The 24,448-nt window shown below is 37.3% G+C and overlaps 1 protein-coding gene across 1 annotated transcript in view; it reads right to left on the bottom strand.

Moving 5' to 3' along the window:
* Positions 1-24,448, bottom strand: part of pcdh15a (protocadherin-related 15a) — a 213,659-nt gene that overhangs the window by 145,090 nt on the left and 44,121 nt on the right. Inside the window, exons 6-8 of the mRNA XM_073834580.1 lie at positions 20,170-20,340; positions 10,264-10,372; positions 5,918-6,030 (exon numbers count right to left, since the gene is read on the bottom strand). Of these exons, the coding sequence (XP_073690681.1) occupies positions 5,918-6,030; positions 10,264-10,372; positions 20,170-20,340 (393 nt within the window). The remainder of the gene's footprint in view (positions 1-5,917; positions 6,031-10,263; positions 10,373-20,169; positions 20,341-24,448) is intronic.

The following is a 24,448-nucleotide window of genomic DNA, read 5'->3' as shown; positions in this document are numbered from 1 at the left end:
CTTTGATTTATATTTATATGTACTGGCAGGGTAAGTTAGAGCAGTGGTTCTCAATCCTGGTCCTGGAGGACCCCTGCTCTGCACATTTTGCATGTCTCTCTTATTTAACACACCTGATTGAGATCTTCAGCTTGTTAGTTCAGTTCATGGATCTCTATTAATGAGCTGATGATCTCAATCAGGTGTGTTAAATAAGGGAGACATGCAAAATGTGCAGAGCAGGGGTCCTCCAGGACCAGGATTGAGAACCACTGAGTTAGAGTACTGAGAGAGATACGAACGCGATGTGTTTACTGTGGAGACAAACGCAGTGTGTTTACTGTGGTAAAGAGACGAACGCGGTGTGTTTACTGTGGTAAAGAGACGAACGCGATGTGTTTACTGTGGTAAAGAGACGAACGCGGTGTGTTTACTGTGGTAAAGAGACGAACGCGATGTGTTTACTGTGGTAAAGAGACGAACACGGTGTGTTTACTGTGGTAAAGAGACGAACGCGATGTGTTTACTGTGGTAAAGAGACGAACGCGGTGTGTTTACTGTGTTTACTGTGGTAAAGAGACGAACGCGGTGTGTTTACTGTGGTAAAGAGACGAACGCGGTGTATTTACTGTGGTAAAGAGACGAACGGGGTGTGTTTACTGTGGTAAAGAGACGAAAGCGGTGTGTTTACTGTGTTTACTGTGGTAAAGAGACGAACGCGGTGTGTTTACTGTGGTAAAGAGACAAACGCGATGTGTTTACTGTGTTTACTGTGGTGAAGAGACGAACGGGGTGTGTTTACTGTGGTAAAGAAACGAAAGCGGTGTGTTTACTGTGGTAAAGAGACGAACGCGATGTGTTTACTGTGGTAAAGAAACGAACGCGGTGTGTTTACTGTGTTTATTGTGTTTACTGTGGTAAAGAGACGAACGTGGCCTGTTTACTGTGGTAAAGAGATGAACGCGATGTGTTTACTGTGGTAAAGAGACGAATGTGGTGTGTTTACTGTGTTTACTGTGGTAAAGAGACGAACGTGGTGTGTTTACTGTGGTAAAGAGAGGAATGTGGTGTGTTTACTGAGGCACAGCTGATTGAACAAGAGCAAAAAAGTGATCGGTTAACATAACTTACCCGTCCTTATATTGAAATACATAAATGTGAGTGTTATAGTCTTTACTCATGTGCAGTTGCGGGCTGTAAACACGTTTGCAAGTATTGCATTAAGGTTACATCTTAATCATTAACAGACACCGTTTTAAACCATCTAGCGTTACAAAGCTAAGCTTTATACTGACCCTGGTTTATAAAGCAGTATGGTGAGAAATGATTCGTGTAAACATTAACCCATTTAGGTAGATCGGCAGTCACATTCCCTGTCAGTTTACACTCGGGGCGGGTCTATGCTAAAAGACTGCTGTCTATCAACTATCGCAGGAGCGGCCTCTGTCGGTGTTACGCCACAACGACAGGCATCTGAGAACGGCCCTATGAGAAGGGGCAAATTATTTTACTAAATTAAAAGAAAACTACTGGGCGGATCTTTGTCATTCTAGGGTGGTTGTGTACACACAATCCTAATGTTTTTTTTTTTTTAATTTCAGTTCAAACAGCTTGTAAAAGTGCATGTGGCACCGGATGACCCCTTTAAAATTCATGTGGTTGGAAGTAGCTTGACACTCTTTAACTTGCAAACAAACTATAATCTGCTGTTTTTCTGTACAAATATTACAATGATAATGAAAGCATAGTGCCATACTGCATTTTTTTGTAACTTGGAAGTAGCATAGTATAACCATAATTCATACTAGAGGGCTGCATTGGGATTGGGACCCGCCGGGTCCCGCGGGACCCAACGCAAATCTCGCGGGAGCGGGCGGTTTGAACTTTGCTGCGGGCGGGAATGGGCGGCTAAAAAAAGCACTGCGGGATCCGGATGCTCAGCGCGCTTTGCGTTAGTGAGGAAAAAAAGTCTTAAACTTACTTCGTTTTCAGGACGGAGGTAAAGTGCAACTCCATTTCATTGGACAGCTTAACTTGTTTTGCAGGGGGATTTCGAGAGGGTGCCCTCCCTCTTCCCTCGCACGATGCAAATCTGTTCTGTACTTCTAGTTCTAACTGCCTGTCTACGGCACAACGCGCTGGATTAGTCTGTGTGTTGTAATGTTTGCGCGGCGCTCCCTCATCTGGCTGCATACGGCAATTACGTGAAAAAAGTACTTGAAGTCGGACTTGGTAGCCTAAGCGTTTTAGATGTCCTCGATAGCCCAGGCTACTATTCCCTACCAGTGTGTCAGAATACATGCAGGCCAGGGAAAGAAACAAACATGAATCTCCTTAATAACATCAATACAAATACGTTTTTTTTTCCCCCTGCGGGACGGGAGAAGAGGCAAAATCAATGCATTTCTATTATCGTGCGGGAATAAATTCTCAGAGTTTTGTGGGTGCGGGCGGGAGTGGTCATACATTTTGCGGGTGCGGGCGGGAGTGTGACACACACGTTGCGGGAGCGGGCGGTAATGGTCAGAAATTCGGCGGGCGCGGGCGGGAGCGGGATGAAGAAAACAGTCCCGCGCAGGGCTCTAATTCATACCATGATCAAAAAATTACATTACCAAGCTTCAATATCCCAAAAAAATGTTACATAAAATACTATTATCATGGTTTTATTTCAATATAAGTTAATTTTTTTGCAATTTTGTTGTTCTTGTCAGTTTAAAAGATTTTTTTGGAACCTGTAATATTTGTTCAGGATTCTTTGATGAATAAAATGTTAAAAAGAACAGCATTTATTTAAAATAGAAACCTTTTGTAACAACATACACTACTGTTACAAATTTGGGGTCAGTAAATTTGTTCTGTTTTTGAAAGGAATTTTTATTCAGCAAGGATGTGGTAAATTGATAAAAAGTGATAGCAAAGACTTATATTGTTAGAAAAGATTTCTATTTTGAATAAATGCTGTTCTTTTAACATTTTATTCATCAAAGAAGCCTGAAATAAATAGCCAGATAGAAATATTTCTGTTGGATCGTGTGACACTGAAGACTGGGCTGATGAAAATTCAGCTTTGCATCTTAGAAATAAATTATATTTTAAAGTATATTTAAATAGAAAACTGTTATTTTAAATTGCAATATTTAATAATATTACTTTATTTATGTATTTTTGATCAAATCAATAGAATTATGCTTTTTTTTTTTTACTTTTTTTAACTAGTTAAGCTAGTGTAAAGAAATGGTAGTAATGTGTGCAGTCAATCAAGTAAAAAGTACTTTCAAATTCAAATCATCAAAGGATTTTAAGTAATCTTGACTCATTTCTAATTAAAGTCCAGCAGTTAATATACTATCCAAAATTTATGGACCTAAAACGGCTAAAACTGGTCTTTGTTTATTAAAGAGGAGTATGTGGATACATCTCGCTGAATATTTTCACTTCAATTATGAGCCCCGTCTATCACTGATTTCATTAAGCAGCCATGAAAGACTCCAGCTCAGTAACTCAATAGCCACTTCACACATTTGAAACACGCACGCATACGCACATCTGACAATGTTGACAGCGCCAATGTTTTGTTTGTTATTTGGTCTCGAATTTCTGCAAGCTTGAAGCGAACTGAGAATAGCATTTCGCTCTTTGTTATTATGAAACGACGAAATCATAACAGCAAACACAGTCATGCATCGTTTCACAGAGGAAACATTTAAATTACCCCTGCTGTTACACTGTTGTTCCACCCAAATCTATGACAGAGCAGAATAATTTCACACCAGCGCTCGCTTCCTTTTTGCAATTTCTCTCTCTTGCTTTTTCTCTTCCAGCTCAATTCAATTAGAAGATACAGCATGTTTAATGTAATTAAATATACAAAGCTATATTCCAAAAGCAAGTGAGCTGCCTCGCTGTCTACCACCTACCAAGGAAGCATCCTAACTGAAATGGGATCTCAAGGAAGTGATCTGGAACGCTCTACATTGGCAGAATCTGTGTGGCATACAAATAGCGCTCTTAGTACAAAGCACACAGGAAACCTGAATAATCGATTGATTTTAGTGCTAAACTCTGGACCACAAAACCAGTCTTAAGTAGCACAGGTATATTTGTAGCAATAGCCAAAAATACACTGCATTCTTAAAAATAAAGGTGCTTTAAAAGACTCTTCACAGTGATGCCATTTTTGTAACCATTTTTGGTTTCACAAAGAACTATTTGGTCAAAGGTTCTTTAAAGAACCATCTCTTTCTTACCTTTTTATAATCAGAAGAACCTTCTTTTGCCACAAAGAACCTTTTGTGAAACAGAAAGTATTTCAGATCCATTTAGACAAAAAAAGGATCTTCTATGGCATCATGAAGCACCTTTATTTTTAAGAGTGTGTATGGGTCAAAATGATCCATTATTAGGAAATTAAGTAAAGATCATGTTCCATGAAGATATTTTGTAGATTTCCTAATTCCTACCATAAATATATCAAAACTTAATATTTGATTAGTAACATGCATTGCTAAGAACTTCATTTGTACAACTTTAAAGGCGATTTTTTCAGTATTGCGATTTATCTCAGTACATCAATGGAAAGCTTATTTATTCCGCTTTTCAAAAACTGACCCTTCTGACTGTTTTTTTGGTCCAGGGTCACATATGTATCACATGTAAAAACTGTGTAAATAGTATATAGCTAATCAGACAGACCAACGAAATAAAGTTTTTGAAAGAAGTCTCTTCACCAGGCCTGCATTTATTTGATCAAAAATACAGTAAAATTGTAAAATACTGTTTTTCATTGAGTATATTTTAAAACGCAATTTATTCCTGTGAAGGAAATGCTGAATTTACAGCAGACTTTTTCAGCAGTTATCCTGCTTAATATTGTTGTTGGAAACCATGATACATTTTAAAAGAACAGCATTGTTTGAAATAGAAATCTTCTGAAACATTAAAAATGCTTTTACTCTCACTTTTGATCAATTTAATACATTCTTGATGAATAAATGTGCTTTTTTCTTTAAAAAAAAAATCTAACTTTTGAACAGTATGCATGTTTTGTCAAAATGTATTAGTATTGAACAAAGCATCATGACAGAGCATTTCACTTTCTTTCTTTGTAAGTCCACTGTGGAACTGCATTCTGCAAATATAATCTGGGTATATTTGCAGCAATAGCCAATAATACATTGTATGTGTCAAAGTTATTGATTTTTCTTTTATGCCAAAAATCATTAGGATATTGTTTTATGATTATGTTCCATTAAGGTATTTTGTAAATTTCCTACCGTAAATATAACAAAACATAATTTTTGATTAGTAATATGCATTGCTAAGAACCTCATTTGTACAACTTAAAAGGCGATTTTCTCAATATTTAGATTTTTTTGCACCCTCATATTCCAAATTGTAAAATAGTTGTAAATTGGCCACATAATGTCCTATCCTAACAAACAATGGAAGGCTTATTTATTCATCTTTCATATGATGTATAAATCTCAATTAAAAAAAAAAAATCCTTATGACTGGTTTTGTGGTCCAGGGTCACATACAGTACTGTATATGCAATGCTGCCTTGCAATAATTTTTACAATAATTATGTTGCATACTTTTTATGGCATCAAGGGAATGATTATAATGATTAGAAGCTTTCCCGTATGAACAGCTTTCTCTTTTTTAACAGAACTGTAGTGAAAGTTTGTACATACATACATACAGACACTGTGTTCAACTGCTGATGCTCTTGCTGTAATACGAGGAGAATATTTCCCGAAATATACTGCAGTTAATACCGGCCATAAAACATTCAGCCAGTACTATTGTAAAAATGATGACACCCTTATTGACGCTTAAATGTAAGAGCCTTTGGAAACGGTGAGCAGGGGGTTAGATGGACCTCTCTTATCTTTACAGCCGCCTGTAGAAGATAACCTGATGATGATATAATGACCTTAATGACGAGATTGAAGCGCTGGTACAGCTCTCTGTCCACAGGTTTCAGCAGCCGCAACTCAGCCGTGCTCCTGTTGAGCGAGAAGTATTCTGGGTACGTAGAAGGTTGACCTGAAATGCAGTACAGAGAGAAACACATAGCTTGTGCTATTACATGATTCATGCTATTATTTATACTAAGCTATCAGATGAAAAATCATAAAAAGAAAGTTTCTCTTTTAAACATATGGAAGCAGTAGTTTAAGTGCCCCTTTCATGCCAAGGTTCCTAATATTGTTTTGGGAGTCTCCCACAATAGGTTTACATGCAGGGAAGGTCAAACAAAATATGTTTGTTTTCTCAAAATATGCATTTAATATCACCTCATTTTTCAGCAATTCTCAAATGATTTGTTCTAAGCAGTTCTAAGATTCAGTATCTCTAAACCCCTCCTTCCGTTGAGCCTACTCTGCTCTGATTGGTCAGATGGTCCAGTCTGCTGTGATTGGTCTACCATGTACAGGTCATACTAACAGGCTGTGATTTAGTGGAGCCAGCTGGTTCAAATATACTGGGTACTGAGCTATCTTTCAACAGCAAGCGTTTTGTGAATCCCACGTTGAACTCGACGAGATTAGAGAAGACATCGTCAATAAAATAATGTGTTTGAGGGTGTGTCAGGTTGTTTGCGGCCGGCCAATGCAGAACATGTGTGGGAAATATGCAAATGTTGCAAATGTAGCCATCATTGAAGTGGGATTTGAATTACTAACAACTTGTTCAGGCTGTTCAGAGTCGATTCTTTCTTTTGGGAGACAATAACTTAATTTATCGTGCACTTTGGGCTTTGCAGATTGTGTGCATTCACATGCAGCTACATTGCACACCACAAGAAAGGCAATATTCAAAATGGTATAATAGGGGCACTTTAAAGAATTTGTTCACTTTCATAACAACAGTGTACAGATAATGTACTCACCCCCTTGTCATCCAAGATGTTCATGTCTTTCTTTCCTCAGTCGTAAAGAAATTGTGTTTTTTTGAGGAAAACTTTTCAGGATTTCTCTCTTTATAATGGATATGGATGGCGCCTCGAAGTTTGAACTTCCGAAATGCAGTTTAAATGCACTTTAAATGCAGCTTCAAAATGCTCTAAACGATCCCAGCTGAGGAGGAAGGGTCTTATCGATCGGTTATTTTCAAAACTAATTGACAATTAATATACTTTTTAACATCAAATGCTTGTCTTGTCTCGTCTCTGCGCAGTGAATGTGTAGTCAGTAGAATCCGGGTCAATGCAGTTAGGGTATGTCTAAAAACTCCCATCTCATTTATGTCTTCAATGTCAAAATCGTCCTATAATGCTGTTTTTACCCTTTTTTGTAAAGGGAGTTTGACTTTCTTTGTATGTTCACTTTGTAAACACTATGTCGGTACTTTTGCTGCGATCTAAGGTGATTTTGAAGTTAGGGAAGAAAACGAGATGGGAGTTTTTAGACGTACCCTAACTGTATTTACCTGAATTATACAGACTTCGCATGCGCTGCGCAGAGACGAGACAAGACGAGCATTTGAGGTTAAAAAGTATATAAATTGTCAATTTGTTTCGCTAGATAAGACCCTTCCTCCTCGACTGGGATAGTTTAGAGCCTTTTGAAGCTGCATTTAAAGTGCATTTAAACTGCATTTTGGAAGTTCAAACTTCGGGGCGCCATCCATATCCATGATAAAGAGAGAAATCCTGAAACGTTTTCCTCAAAAAAACATAATTTCTTTACGACTGAACATCTTGGATGACAAGAGGGTGAGTACATTATCTGTGCATTGTTGTAAGTGAACTAATCCTTTAAGTGTGCAGTTCTGTACATACAGTCCATATGTATTTAGACACTGACACAATTTTCATAATTTTGGCTCTGTATGCCACTAGAATAGATTTAAATTGTAACAATCAAGATGAAGTTCAATTGCAGATTTAAGCTTTAATTCAAGGAGTTGAACAAAAATATAACATAAAATGCTTAGGAATTTTATACACAGTCCCCCCATTTTCAGGGGCTCAAATGTAATAGGACAAATAAATGTGATGCGATCTGGGAATACCCGCCAGAAATTTCAGTAAATTCGGAAAATAGGTTGTAAATTGTTTGTCAAAATTTGGTTTTCAATAAATTATTATTCTTTAACATCTCGTCTGTCATCTCTAAAAAATATCTTGGCAAAATTTATATATATATATATATATATATATATATATATATATATATATATATATATAGTCTCGCATAGCCAGACGTTCAGACTGATGGCTGAAGGTCTGGAATTCATGGCAGCTTTCACTGGCCAAGGCCCACCCATAAGGACGTTTGACCGACATGTCAAACAACCAATCACAGTTCATTTTGTTCAGCGTTTCGGGGCGTGGAAATGTCCCCACAACAACAGACTGGCGTGCAACAAGTCAGTCACTGAAATAACCAGCATTGAAAGTTAAATAAGAAGATGGAGAACAAGCAGTAAGTCAGTAATTTGTTCGTGAACGTTGCAAAAGTGTATAACAACAATGGCGTCTGCATAAGCACCTCTTAGCAAAACACAAGAGTAAATCAGTCGGCGCTTTGTTTCCCGGCAGACCGAAAATAAACGCGACACTCGCGTCTACCGGAAATCCGATCAAATTCAACTAATCAGATGACGACTTCGACAGGCTGAGACTAATATATATATAATATATATAACATAATTTCTTATGTTAAGAATGCGTTGCGGAGGTGCTTTCTCTAAACACCACAAAAACAGTTAACCTTTCAAACTAAACAATAAGCCATAACTTGCTACGTTCAAACTATGGACAAAATAAAAATAGTTTTGGAAAAGGCTTGAACCCAGCTTTCATATGGTATCAAAATCTAAAAAAGGTAAAATTTCACCATGCGTTGGGTTGTTCTAGTTTGTTGTTTGTTTGTGGGCCTTTCTGCCTTTAGTTTTGTTTTCAGCAAGTGAAATGCATGCTCAATCAGGTTGAAAGCAGAAGATTGACTTGGCCACTGCAGAATATTTCACTTTTTTACCTTCAAAAACTCCTAGGCTGATTTAGCTGTATGTTTTTGGTCATCGTCCATTTGTACTGTGAAGCCCTGCCCAATCAACTTTGCTCCATTTGACTGAACCTGGGAGAGAGTATATCCCTGTACACTTCAGAATTTCTCCAGCTGCTTCTGTCCTTTGTCACATCATCAAAAAACACCAGCAACCCAGTGCCACTGGAAGCCATGCATGTTCATACATCACACTGCTGCACCATGTTTGGCAGATGATGTTTTATGCTTTGGATCATGAGCTGTTCCAAGCCTTCTCCATACTTTTTTCTACTCGTCATTCTGGTACAGGTTGATCTTAATTGATCTTAATCCAGTCTAATCTGGCCTTGTTTGCACCTTATGGTGAACCCTCTATATTTGCTCTTGTGAAGTCTTCTCTTGATTGTAGACTTTGACAGTGACACATCTACCTCCTGGAGAGTGTTCTTCACTTGGCTGGATGTTGTTAAATGGTTTTTCTTTACCATGGAGAGGATCATCCAATCATGCACCACTTTTGTCCTCAGTGAACATCCAGGCCTTTTTATGTTGCCGAGCTCACCAGTGTGCTCTTTTTTTCTCTCAGAATGTACCAATCTGTTGATTTGGCCACTCCTAATGTTCCTGCTACCTCTCTGATGGATTTCTTTTGTTTTTGAAGCCTAACAATTGTCTGTTTTACTTGCATGCAGAGCTCCTTTGACTGCATGATGGCTTCCAAATACAAATGGCACACTAAGAATAAACTCCAGAACTTTTACCTGCTTAATTGATTTAGAAAGAATGAAGGAATAGCCCACAATTGTCCATGAAACAGCTTTTGAGTCAACTGTCTAATTACTTATGGTCTCTGGAGGACCTTTTGGAAAAAAAAAAAAAAAAACTTCTCTCCAATTTTGATGAGAATTCCCTTAATTTAAAGCTCTGAGTGTGCACTTTAAGCCCATTTTCATTATATAACCATAACTTTAATATGTTTTGGTTAACAGTTAAAATAATACAAATTGTGTCAGTGTCCAAATAATATACAGGTAATGAGTGGAGGATAGGATGGCTTCTTAAAGACAAACAGGTCTGTGAGACCTTGCAATGTTTTTTTGTTAATTCTGTCTCTCACAGTTGAGGTGTATCTATGATAAAAATTACAGAGCTCTCCATTCTTTGTAAGTGGGAAAACTTGAAAAATTGGCAGTGTATAAAATACATATTTAGCCCACTGTATATGGACTTGACAGTATGTATCTATTTTCCTACACTTGCAAAATATGCAAACTGATGTACCTACCAACCAGTATAAAGTACAAGATTCCAGGTCTGTCTGAGGGCGGCTGGATGTTTCGGTCCTGGTCAATGGCTCGAATGGGAGGTGTCACATTCAGAGGGTTTACTTTGCTCTGAAAAAAAGAAGAAGACAAGAATAAATGACTTAGTTGGCAAACAAGATCAGATTTGGCTAAATTTGCATTTTTAGTATCCTTTTATATCTATGGTTTCACCCTAGTCTGAACTCAAGTGTTTCTAATCAAATTTTTCCTTAGATCAAATGATCTAAACTGTGCTACCGGCATTAATTTATATCTCGGTTAACACTTTACAATAAGATCCAATTAGTTCATTTTTGTTAATGCATTAAAGAAATAAGTCACCCAAAAATGAAAATTTGGTTAAAAATGACCCACCCTCAGGCCATCCAAGATGTAGATGAATTTCTTTAGTGGAACAGTAATGGAGAAATTTAACACACGGCAAAAAAAAAAAAAAATGTTTTTCTTACTTAGATTTTTTGTCTTGTTCCAGCCAAAATATCCTACAATTGTGAAATCAAAAATAATTTTCTAGATGAGAAAAATAATTTCTTCATCAAAATTAAGTTTTTGTTTAGAACAAGCAAAATAATCTGCCAATGGGGTAAGAAAAAAATCTTATTTCAAACAGAAAACAAGATTATTTTTCTAAAGTATCTACAAATTCTCAAATCAAGAAGGAAGGAATCAAGAAGGAAAGTCAAAATTAAGCAAGTTTTTGCTCAGAACAAGTGAAACAATCTGCCAGTGGGGTAAGAAAAGAAATCTTTTCAAATTAAAAGCAAGATTATTGTTCTTAGTCCATTGGCAGATTATTTTGTTAATTTCAAGCAAAAACACACTTTTTTACTTGTCTAGAAAATCCTTCTTGATTTAAGAATTTTTAGATATTTTGTCTGGAAACAAGACAAAAATTCTAAATAAGAAAAGCATTTTTTGCAGTGCATTAAATCACTTGCTCAGTAGATCTCTGAAAGTAAATGGGTGCCGTCAGAATGACAGTCCAAAAAGTTGATAAAACGCTCACAATAATCCACAAGTAATCCAAACTCCGATCCATCAATTAAGAGAGTTTTAACTTTAGATCATCACTTCTGGCTAAAGTACAAGTCCACAGTTTTTCAATGAAGAAAGCTATATTATGAATAGAGGACTATACTAGCTATACTATTCATGGAGATGCATGGAGGCAACGATTTGAAAATAAAACGCCTTGATGGATTTGTTTCTTACAAACATGCAACTTTTCACTTCAGAAGCAATAACTGTTGAACTGGAGTTGTGTAGATTATTTATGGATTGAAATCTCATTCTGACGGCACCCATTCACTGCAGAGGATTCAGTGTGAGTAAGTGATGTAATGCTACATTTCTCAGAATCTGTTCTGATGAAGAAACAAACTCATCTACATCTTGGATGGCCTGAGGGTGATTACATTTTCAGCAAATTTTCATTTTTGGGTAAACTATTCCTTGAACTAACATTAAATAACAATGAGCAACGCATTTGTTACAGTATTTATCAATCTATGTTAATGTTAGTTTGGCTGTTCATTGTTAGTTCATGTTAGCTACATTGTCTCCAAATTGTAGGAGAAACATCTGAAACAAAGCTCATACATAAATTAAACACTCTGAGATCTCTATTAAATCTCAAGCTATGAAAGATCATCCACTGAGGGACAATGTTTTCCTCTAGGCTAAAAGCAAAGCTCTTGGGACACTTGATTGTATTAATCTGTGCTCTACATATGAGTGTGCATTTCGTGCCGACAAATACGGCCTCTAACAGATATGATAATAAGAAGCATCTCCTTTGGGATGGGCGCTTCATTAAAATGGCAGCGTAAATAAAGACGTTCAATGTTAAATATGTGAGCACAGTAAATCAGAATTCTTGCCCACCTGAGACGTTTAAAACTACCCATAATCCCCCCCTCCAGCAGGCATTAGGCCGATTAATCTGTGCCTAGAGACAGGAAAAAGACTCTCGAACCATATCCCAGCTCTAATTGTGAAATATGTGACCTCATTAATTACCACTATTCCTGCCAAAGGAAATGAGAGAGAATCTATGCTGGGAATGGAACTCTAACATAATGCTTACTGCATACTGCACAGTACACACTGACTACTAGCCAGTATTGTTTTAAATATAGTATCTGAAATCTGCATTATGCATTGATACAGGATGTGTTTACAATAACTTATTCAAATGTAAGATTATTAAAATGCCTGGGGTACCATGTGTAGCATATGCATGTTCGGTACTCTATAAGAAGATAGCTGAAAGCCACGGTAATGAAGTTATGTGAAAGCAACATGTTACATAAAACTTTTAAAACAGGTGCATAATGCATCCATTCAGAACATAGTCAGTTATTTCAAATAGTGGCATGCTAAATTGCTGCGACATAACTCCATTATCATGTTTAATTTATTTAGTGGTATGAGTTATCATCTAAAAAATGATTAAATAAAGATACACTACTGTTACAATGTTTGGGGTGAGTAAGATCTTTATTATTATTATTATTATTATTATTATTATTATTATTATTATTATTATTATCAATAAAGTAATATTTGACAGTAATTTTGTCAAATTTATAATGTTGCAAAAAACTGTTATAAATATATGCTGTTTTTCTGAACTTTCTAATTATTAAAAAATCACTAAAATTGATTTCACTGATTTCCACAGAAATATTACATTTATAATAATAATAAATGTTTCTTGAGCATCAAAACAGTATATTAGAATAATTTCTTAAGGATCACGTGACACTGACGACTGGAGTAATGATGCTGAAAATTTTGCTTTGCCCTCACATAAATAAATTACATTTTAAAATATATACAAATAGAAAACTGTTATTTTTTAACTGTAATAATATTTCACAATATTAAATATCAAATAAAATTGAAAATTGAAATAATATTTCAAAAAAAATTTACTTTTACTGTCATTTTTGATTAAATAAATGCAGCTTTGGTGAAAAATTGATAACTTTTTTATGACCCTATTGTCATGAAGTTTAATATTTAGTTAATGGTATGAGTAATAAATAAATGAATAAATGAAGATACACTGCTGTTAAAAGTCAGGTGTCATTAAGATCATCATCATTATTATTATTATTAAAGAAATTATGCTTTTATTTAGCAAGGACACGTTAAATTAATCGGAAATGACAGTCATTTTGTCGAATGTATAATGTTGCAAAAAATTTTACAATTATATGCTGTTTTTCTGAACTTTCTATTTATCAAAGAATCCCTAAAAAATGTCTCACTGTTTCCGCAAAAAATATTCAACAGCACAACTGCTTTCAACATTTATAATAATAATAAAAAAAATGTTTACTGAGCAGTAAAACATAAGAATGATTTCTGAAGGATCATGTGACACTGACAACTGGAGTAATTTTTCTAAAAATTTAGCTTTTTTAGCTTTTTTAGATTTCAAAATATACAAAAACTGAAAAAAAAAAAATTCACAATATTAAATATCAACATCAAATAAAACGGTTATTTTAAATTGAAATGATATTTTACAATATAATTACTTTTACTGTCATTTCTGATTAAATAAATGCAGTTTTGGTGAGAATTTGATCACTTTTTTATGACCCTATTATCATGATGTTTAATATTTAGGTATGAGTTATCATCTCAAATTAATGAATAATTTACTACTCTTAAAAGTCTGTTGTCATTAAGATCATTATCATTAATGTTATTATTATTCAAGAAATTATGCTTTTATTTAACAAGGACAAATTAAATTGTTTGGAAATGACAGTAACTTTGTAAAATGTATAATGTTGCAAGAAAATGTACAATTATATGCTGTTTTTCTGAACTTTTTCTGAAATATTAAGCAGCACAATTGCGTTTTTAACATTTTTTTTTCAACTTTTATAATAATAAGAAATGATTCTAGAGCATCAAAACAGCATATTAGAATAACTTCTTAAGGACCATGTAACACTGAAGACTGGAGTAATGATGCTAAAAATAAACAAATTACATTTTTAAATATATACAATTAGAAAACTGTTATTTACAATATTATTATTTTTATTGTTATTTTTTTATCAAATAAATGCAGCATCTAATTTAACTTAACTTTTGTCAGATTAGATTAAATAATTTTTTATAGTATTTTATTTTTGCACAGAAACTGTATATAGGCCTGCTGCTGAAATAGCAGTATGCTCCAAACACAGCCACTGTTCTCTTAAAGTAGCTCAACAGAATGAATGGAAGATGGAAGAAAATTCAGCTAATCTAAATAAAATTTCTGAAATGGATTTCCTCACACACTAATCCTTTATAATTTGCGAGATAATCAGAGAACAGCAGGAAAAGCGAAAAGAGATTGTCTCTGTGAAAATACGTGAATTGCAGCAGGCAGAATGCAAAAAGGAAAACGAAACAGCTCGAAACGAAGCAAATCTGCAGTACATTTATTCAGTGCAAAAATTGGCAGCCGTTGGGAGTGCAGCGTCTGCAGTGGAAAACATTTTTAGCATAAATTACGCCAGTCCCCCCTGAGCAAAGATCAGCCGTGGCTGTATGTGCTGGACTCTCTCTTTTTTTTTTCTCCATGTGGTTTGGTTCCATAATGATCCATCTCCTCAGAGGTCTGCCCACCCTAGCTCACCTCAACCGGGGTCTGATTTCATCAAAGCTTCACGTCTTGGCTTTGATGGGTGATGAACCCTGTGGTTTTACTGAGGGTCTCATCGTGCTTTGTCTCTACTGTCCCTGATCTCATTCAATCTGTACCAGCTAACTTTCATCAGCCACCTCTTTTTCTCATCCAAATCCCTCATTTCTCACTCTTCCTGCCCCTGCTGTATGAGTCTTATCTTTAGCCAAGCACAGGTCAGTAGAGCAACGTATGTGATGGGACATATGAAAGGACTGACATTTAACCGGTGAAGGGTCAACAAAACACCAACAACACAATGACACAAATACTAAGCTGTACACTTTTCTTGAGCTTGTCCATACAATGTAGAGTGAAGACATCAAAATGTCTTGCAAATATCTATGAGAAGAACTAAATGTTCATTATTGGATTCTCTAAAAAACACTGTCAATTGCTGCATTCTGCTGTCAAACATGCTTATGTAACTTTTGAACTGTATATATTTTTTTAAACTGTTTTATACCATTCACAAGTTTGAGGTTAGCATACATTCTAGGGTATAAACTACGATATACACACAAATAAAGACTTATTTGAAAAAAAAATTTTTTGTACATTTGAAAGTTCAATTATTCTATCTAATACACTTTTAGAGTTCAAAATTAAGAGCTCCAACCCATGTTTTTAACTAAGAAAACTTCAGTGAACTGATTTGTACCTGAACTTTAAAGGGGACTCAACCATCTTTTTTAGTTGTGGTATACTGTCTTAGTCTAAATTACATTCACACTGGTGTTTTAGGAAGCCAAACAAATTAGAATATAATAACAATAATAACTAGGGATGCACCTAAGTGAAAATTCTTGGCCAAAGCTGAACAAAATTACACACTGGACCGAAGGTCGATTACCGAACACGTTTTTTCGTGTTTTTCCCCCCATGTATTTTGCCAATATTTTTCACCATTGCATAAATTATTTGCTTTTTACAGTTTTGTCTCGATTTTCAAAAATCTATTACAAAACAACGATTTCAAAATATTTAACACTGAACATTCTAGTAGACATTATATCCTACCAACAAAGCACATTTTATCTAAATATTATTAAGTTAGTAAAATAATATTATTTGGCCATTTTTAAGACCCTCTTCTTGAATCAGGCATGTGTTTTTAATGTACAAATAAATGCAGACTTGCTGAGCAAAGGAGAATGTTATAATAAATGTATTAATAGAGCTGTTGTAATGGTTGTTATCATCATTTGTGTCTTACCTTTTTATTTTATTTTACAGAACAACAGTAAAATTTACAATACTAACATTAATGAATGTTGACTTTTATTTTGGTGCTGTCACAGCTCTGTCTGTCATTGGTTTCACCCATTGTCTCCCCCTGCCATTCTGTTGTCATTTGGTTTAGCCCTCGTCACCGTCATCTGTTACACCTGTCCTTGTAATTATTAGTCATCTGTGTCACCTGTGTTTGATAATTAGTTTGCCTTTATAAGTCTGTCTTTGAGTTTAGTCTTTTGTCGGTCTTTAACGTTGAATGTCGTGTGTAAGTGTTCCTGCCTGATCCTGCCTGTTCCTGCATTGTTCTTCTTGAAGTATTATATAAAATATATTGTTAATTGTTAATCTTGTCTTTCGTCTCGTCTCGTCCTGCACACACCCCTGACAGAAAGACCGACCCAAAACAGTTCACGGCGTCTTCCCCTGCGTTTATTTTCCGTTTTTTTTTGTATCAGTGTTTAGTTTTTTTTTTTTTCTTCCCCCATCATGGATGATCCCGCCGTCCTCATCCTCCTCCTGAAGCAGGGGAACCGCTCTCTCGAGGACCACACCAGAGACTTCATATTCCTCGCCCCGTTAACGCACTACCCGGACAGTTGCCTATGCACGTTCTTCTGCGTCGGACTCAATGATACCATCAAGAGGCAGCTGTCCGGGGAGGGTCCTCGAGAGAGCCTCGCCGGATACATCGAGTGGGTGCTGGCGTCCAGTGAATCTCCCTGGACTGTCGGCTTCGTCGAGGAGGACGTCAGCCCCACTCATGACCCAGAACCCAGCCAAACATCACCCCGACATGCGGAGTTACAGCCCGAGCCCACCGCAGATGGAGTGCCAGAGCCGAGAGTGACAGAGCCTGACCCATCTGACCAGGTGCGAGAGCCGGCATCAACATCCGTGACGGTGGATTGTCACGTGGAGCGAGAGAGGGCGATAGAGAGCCCTGCCCACTGCACCACCGCTGAGGGTGAGCTGGGATCTAATTCTGGGGATTTAATAGACTTCTTCTCGGATCTTGCCCAAGATAACTCATGTGACTTAATAGACTTTTTCTCTGAGCCACTGACCTGCATAGACTTCCCTCCCACCCGCCCTCGTCTGTCTGAATCTGTCTGGTCCCCGCTGGTTCCGCCCAGCCGTCCTGAGTCCCCGCTGGTTCCGCCCAGCCGTCCTGAGTCCCCGCTGGTTCCGCCCAGCCGTCCTGAGTCCCCGCTGGTTCCGCCCAGCCGTCCTGAGTCCCCGCTGGTTCCGCCCAGCCGTCCTGAGTCCCCGCTGGTTCCGCCCAGCTACCCAAAGTCTCCCAGGTCAGCAGTCAGTCCCCCAGCTCACCCTCAGCCCACCACCTGTGCAGTGGGCTCGCCGCGGGACTGCCAGCTTCCATCGGCATCTCGGCTGGAGGATCCCTCAGCTCCGCCTCCAGCCTCCGAGTCCAGGACTCCGCCTCGGCCCTTCGACCCGCGGTTCCACCACGGCTCTCGACGCCCTCCTCTTCACCGTCGCCCGTCGATCCACCAGCTCCACCGGGCTCCATCGTCTTTCCGGCTCCGCCCTGGTCAGTCGTCACCCCATCGGCTCCTCAGGACTCTGCTCCTCCGGCTGTGCCTCGTCGCGCCGTCCCACCGGCTCCTTGGGACTCCTCCTTCCTGCGGGCACAGCCTCCATCCTCTGTCGCTCCGGCTCCGCCGCGGATCTCCGGGACTCCTCCTCCGCCTCGGGCGCCAGAGCCTGTTCCACCTTGGCCCTCCGAATCCTCGGCGTCACCCCGGATCATCGGCTCTCCGTCTTCGCCTCGGGCTCCTTCTCCATCTGCTCCGCCTCTGTCGGTCGGCCCCATGGAGTCGGCACGCCTTCGTCCACCATGGTTCCTCCCTCCGTCGGCTCCACAGTGGGCCGTCATCATGGCTGTGGTCTGGGTCTGTTCCTCCTGCTTCAGGTCCCTCCTGTTTCCTCCCTGGCTCCTCCCACCTTCGTCGCCCTCCTGGACTCTGTTGACTTTGTTTGTTGTCCCCCTCCTGGGGTGCCGTCCTCCGCCCAAGCCTCCTCCCTCATGGACTCTGTTTTTCCGCCCCTCTCGTTTTTTCCACGGCGCGAGGACGCGCCTTTCCGGAGGGGGGCGTAATGTCACAGCTCTGTCTGTCATTGGTTTCACCCATTGTCTCCCCCTGCCATTCTGTTGTCATTTGGTTTAGCCCTCGTCACAGTCATCTGTTACACCTGTCCTTGTAATTATTAGTCATCTGTGTCACCTGTGTTTGATAATTAGTTTGCCTTTATAAGTCTGTCTTTGAGTTTAGTCTTTTGTCGGTCTTTAACGTTGAATGTCGTGTGTAAGTGTTCCTGCCTGATCCTGCCTGTTCCTGCATTGTTCTTCTTGAAGTATTATATAAAATATATTGTTAATTGTTAATCTTGTCTTTCGTCTCGTCTCGTCCTGCACACACCCCTGACAGGTGCAAGAAGACCTCAGTACTACTTTTTGCTGACAGCAGCAGATTTATGAATGATTCTCATCAGGCAGATTTCCCTCATGCTTTGGACTTTGAACCCTGGCTAACAAGCTTGTGCAGTGCTGTCAGAATAAATACAAAGGTGCATGTATTAGACAACATAATGTTCTGTAGTTTATTTACTAATGGTTTAAGGCCATTTCGTGATTTCAGTCATCATACAGTAACCAGCAACAACCTCTCCTTTCTCTTCTCATGGAAGACATGCGATGCAATGCTGCTGCAAGCTAGTACAGAACTTGCTACTGCCAAAGCATATGGCGATATGGTGCTGTGAGTATTTAAGACATACTGCTGCTGCACAAATAGCATAAAATAACACATAGCAGATCTATAGAGGTGGAGCTGGGGAAGGTGGAGGGTTTCAGAGGAACTCAACTCAAGTGAATGCTACCAGCCATTTAAATAGCTGCATTACTCTGTGAAATCATCAGTTAACGTTAACAACCCGTCAGTCTGCGTCATCTAGAGTTTCATGGCAGAAATAGGTATTTCTTTTAAACTTTCTATTCAAAGTAAATATATATCACAGTTTTCACAAAAATGTTAAGCAACACAACTAACATTAATAACACTAAGAAATGTTTTTGAGCACCAAACCAGCATATTAGAATGATTTCTAAAGGATCATGTCACACTGAAAAAATCTTTTCATTATAGAAATATATTAGGAAATATTATATATCGCAATACTATGCAAAAAAAAAAAAATTACCTTTTATTTAATTAAAAAAATACAGCTTTGTTGAACATATAAGGCTTCGCTCAAAAAACATTACAAAATCTTACAGACCCCAAACTTTTGAAAGGTAGTAAACAGTCTGTGAGCAGTCCATAGGCTTGCTGTGTAAGGCTGAATTATTAATACACATACAGTGCATAGCTTATTTCTTTCTTTATAGTTCAAGGCACAAACTCATGCACAAACCTTGTTCTCAAGCACTCAAGTCTTTCTCCAAGAGAGCATGTATCCAGGGCTGCCCACTGCATAGCCTCAGGTCACCCTCATGCTCATTGGGTCACAGGTGAAGTGTTTCAGTCAAGTTAAGACATCTTGCTGCCTTTATACCTAGCTATGCCAGATGCTGCATACAGCATCATGGTTGTAGCTTGTGGCAAAATAAGTATCAGACAACATCCCTACTCGAAAATCCAGGCGAAATCTTAAGATGGCAGTTTGTTTTATATGGTTTCTAGTTTCTAAATATCAAACTGGAGCCAGCAAGAAACCATGATTATTAGATGTTCCTAGATCAACCTAGCAGATCAAGCTTGGTCAAGTCTGTAAGAGCTGGTAGATCATCTCAGACAATAGCATAAAGAAGCTACCTGGTTTGGACCTGTTTTTTTTCTCAAGCAGAAGATCTAGTTGGAAATTACAAAGCATGAAGAAAATATTCAACATTTAAAGGTTCTCTGTAAGGTCTTACCGGGTCGGTGAGCTCAGGAATAGCCACACGGTACGTGATGGGGTTACAGTCCTGTGTGTTGTTGACCAGAACACATGGGAGGAACATGGGACCCAGATCATCTCCATCCGAAACATCCAAAGTTAGAGTAGTTGTTGCCGTGCGACGAGTTCCTGGATACGGAGCCCGGTCCTGGAATAAAAAGCTGGCATGTTACCATAGATACAGACCTTTAGATACAACATTCAAAGATCTGCATACAGAGAGACAATAATTATGAGAACAGAAGGGAAAAGAACAATAGATGAATTTAATTTCAAATATTTAAACTCTTAATCATCTTAAGATTTTTTAATTACATTTTGGTAGAACAGGCAAAATGTGTTTTTTTTTTAATTAGCTTCTGGTTAAATGAAAAAAGAAACTTGATTTTTTTCTACTGTATTAAATCTTAAAAGAAATTTTATTAGCATGGAATACAGACCAACAAGTAAAAGAATCATAAAATGTAGTTTAATGTAATGCTCCAAACTGTAATTATTGACTTATTGAATTCCAACAGTCAGGGTCTAAATATAACATGCATTATTCATATCAAAGCTAAGTCTGCTGTTCTGTGTTTTTCTTCAATAAGATTTTAGACAGAGAAAGAAAAAAAAACACAGTAACAAATCCATCCCCTCATTTTCCACATCCTGAAATGATTCCATTTTCTTCAAGGAGAGCTGTTGCAGCCTTGATGTAAAGCATTTATTTGAGCCATTTGGCTCTATGAAAACATGCTCACGGCCTCTGGGGTCTGGACACCCTCACAGGGATGCTGTTCTAGACGGGTTTGCAGCTAGTTGTGTATGCAGCTCATGTGAGGGTGGAGGGATGCATTTGGAAGTGAATCAGGATGCCGGTTATTCAGTGACAGATATAGGGAGGTGCCTGGAATTTTAAAAAGTGCATTGTGCAAACTGGCAACCTAACAGGCCCAGACCGCTTGACCAGAAAAGTCAAGGTTATTGTTTGCAATCTACAGGAAAGGTTGCAGAGTAAGCAGTCATTTAGCAAACATCTTTATCCAAAGCGACTTACAGCTCAAGGCTCACTCTTTACAAGGTTTAGATCGGTAACCCTTTAACTACTAACATAAGTTTATGCAAATTTTAGGATTGGTTTGAATTTAAAGCAATGTTGTGCATTATAAACAAGTTAAGGTCTATAAACAACATATGAAAAACATCAATATAGTAAAACATATAGTAAAACACTGCACTTTTAGCAGTGGTTCCAGGTCTAGTTCTAGGCGGGTAAACTTAATTGTTATAGACAGTACTCACAAACACACATTCAAACTCATTCACCCCCAAAAGAAAACCCTGAAATACAAAAACTCTTGAATGTAAGATCAAAAGTACAATTTGAAACTCATAAACTCAAATGCAAACTCAAAAATGTTCAAACATATACTTGAAAATTTAAAATTCAAACCCATAAACTCACAAATGCAAATTCAGAAACTCAAATGTAAACTTGAAAGTACAAAATTAAATTTATAATCTCACAAACATAACCTGAAAAATTTTGAAGTACAGATTCATACTCATAAACCACCAAACACAAACTCACAAACGTGAATTTAAAAATTCTTAAACGTAACTACAAGTACAATTGCAAGTACGAATTCAAACTTATAAACTCACAAACACAAATGCAAAAACTCTCAAACAGAAACTTTCAAGTACAATTCAAACTTATAAACTTAACTTAAAAACACACATGTAAACTCACAAATTCGAAATTCAAATTAAACTCACTAATACATATTCAACAATACTCACAAACAAACACAAGCTTAAAAACTCTCAAATGTAATCTGTCAAGTACAAATTCAAACTTTTAAACTTAAAAACTCAAAAAATCATAAACTTAAACTCACAAGAACAAATTCGAAACATTAAGCTCACCAACGCAAATTAAAAAACTCACAAACTGAAAAAAAACTTGCAAGTACAATTTCAAACTCATAATAAGCCAAACTCAAAAACTGTCAAATTCAAACTCACTAACTTTAACCCAACAGCTCTCACACTTAAAATTGCAAGTACAAATTCAAATACACATGCAAATTCAAAAATTCAAAAGAAAACTGGCAAAAACAAATTCAAAACAACAAACGTACAGAGTCGAAAACTTTCATACGTACAATTAAAACTAATAAACCCTCAAATGCAAACTCATTCACCCTCAAAAGCAAAGTCAAAAACTCTCAAATACAAACTCACAAATGCAAAAACTCCTGAATGTAATCTCACAAGTACAATTTCAAACTCATAAACTCACAAATGCAAACCTATAAACTTTTAAACATATACTTGCAAATACAAATTTAAACTCATAAGCTCACAAATGCAAATTCAGAAACTCTCAAATGTAAACTTGCAAGTACAAATTCAAACTTAAAATCTCGCAAACAAAAACTGAAAAACTCATAAACCCTCAAATGCAAACTGAAAAACCTACAAATGCAAACTTACAAACATGAACTCAAAACCTCTGAAATATAAACTCAAAACCTTCTAAATGCAAACTCACAAATGTAAACTTGCAAGCACAAATTCGAACTTATATACTCACAAACAAACACAAGCTTAAAAATACTCAAATGTAATCTGTCAAGTACAAATTCAAACTTATAAACCTAAAAATTTCGAAACATTAAGCTCACCAACGCCAAACTCAAAAACTCTCAAATGTAAACTTGTAAGTACAAATTTAAACTCTCTAACATAAACTGAAACACTCGGAAATACAGATTCAAACTCAAAAACTTGTAAACGCAAAACTCTCAAATTTAAACTTGCAAATACAAATTCAAATCTTTAAACTCACAAACACAAAAACTCTCAAACAAACTTTCAACTTCAAATTCAAACTTATAAACTTAATAACTTAAAAAAGTGTAAATTCATAAGTACTAATTCAAAACTATGCTAAATGAAAAATTCTTAAACATGAACTTGCAAGGACAAATTCAAGCTCACGAACGCAAACTCAAAAACTGTCAAATGCAAATCAAACTTGAACTCAACAACTCTCACATGTAAAATTTCAAATACAACTTGCAAATACAAATGAAAAAACTCATGAATGAAAAATCACAAGTTGAAATTCAGACCTATAAACTCACAAATGCAAATTTAATAACTTGCAAGAACAAAGATTATAAAAATTATTTATATTTATATTATATTAAATAAAAAATAATTTATCTCAGCGCTAGGCTTTGCCCAAAACACATAAACAATCTTTTGTACTGTAAGTATTGCAAACACAATTTTTAAAGCTATTATCTGTGGTAATCAACAACATGTCACTATAGCTTAAGCTATATTTACCTTCAAACACTCCTCTTAAAGGTCCCATATTGTCAAAATCTAAATTTCCTGGCTTTTTTCATGATATCTGAGGTCTAGGGGCTATGTAACTACCATATGAGTTTCAAAACAGTCAATCCACAGTAAACTGCACACAGCCTGCTTAAAATAGCTGTTTCTTTTCACGAAATGCTGTGATATCCGTAAAGATGTGACGTCCGATCTACTCAGTCACCGCCTTCAATCACCACCCCGAACACCAACCACTGTCCCACCCTCCTTTTGTCAAACCCAGACAACAACGCATCCATTCCATTGTTGAGCAACAACAACACGAAAACAAGTCGAGAAAACGCTGTTCAGTCCATGGATGTCAGGAAACTACATCATTGCACAGGCTTCCGAACAACGTTAATATAAGAGACCAGAGGCACGTCAACTTCAGCCTCTTTCACACAGCGATTCCGGTAAATACACGGATAATGTGTCCCATGATTTGTTCCGGAGTTGTTTGATTTGGTTCATTCACAGTTGTTTTCCGGAATCTGTGCGTGCTTTACACACAACCCATAAAGACATGTGACGTTTGGATGTGAGATGTAATGCAACGCGTACGTTTCACTAAACTGAAACTAACCTGAACAAACTGTGCTTCAGTGCTGATAGTGAGGAGCTGGCTCTGCCTGATCGCCGCTTCATTCCACTTTGCACATATTTTTTCGTCGTGAAGAGTCGCATGGTAACGTGCATCATCACTACAACACTGCCTTTATGGTTCTGGCTTTTGTTCACACAGCGCTCGTTCCCGTAATTTTCCAGAATCAGCGTGCATTGTGAAAGGGGCTTTACTAAAGCAACAGTTATGTAGCTTACTGCATTCGGTGTTTGAAAAAGAAAAAACATTAATGATCATTCTGAAATATCCTGTTGAGTAT

The sequence above is a fragment of the Garra rufa genome, chromosome 2, assembly GCF_049309525.1.
Source record: "Garra rufa chromosome 2, GarRuf1.0, whole genome shotgun sequence".
Lineage (NCBI taxonomy): Eukaryota > Metazoa > Chordata > Actinopteri > Cypriniformes > Cyprinidae > Garra > Garra rufa.
Note: the sequence above shows the minus strand (reverse complement) of the source record. Positions and strands in the feature narration are given on the sequence as shown.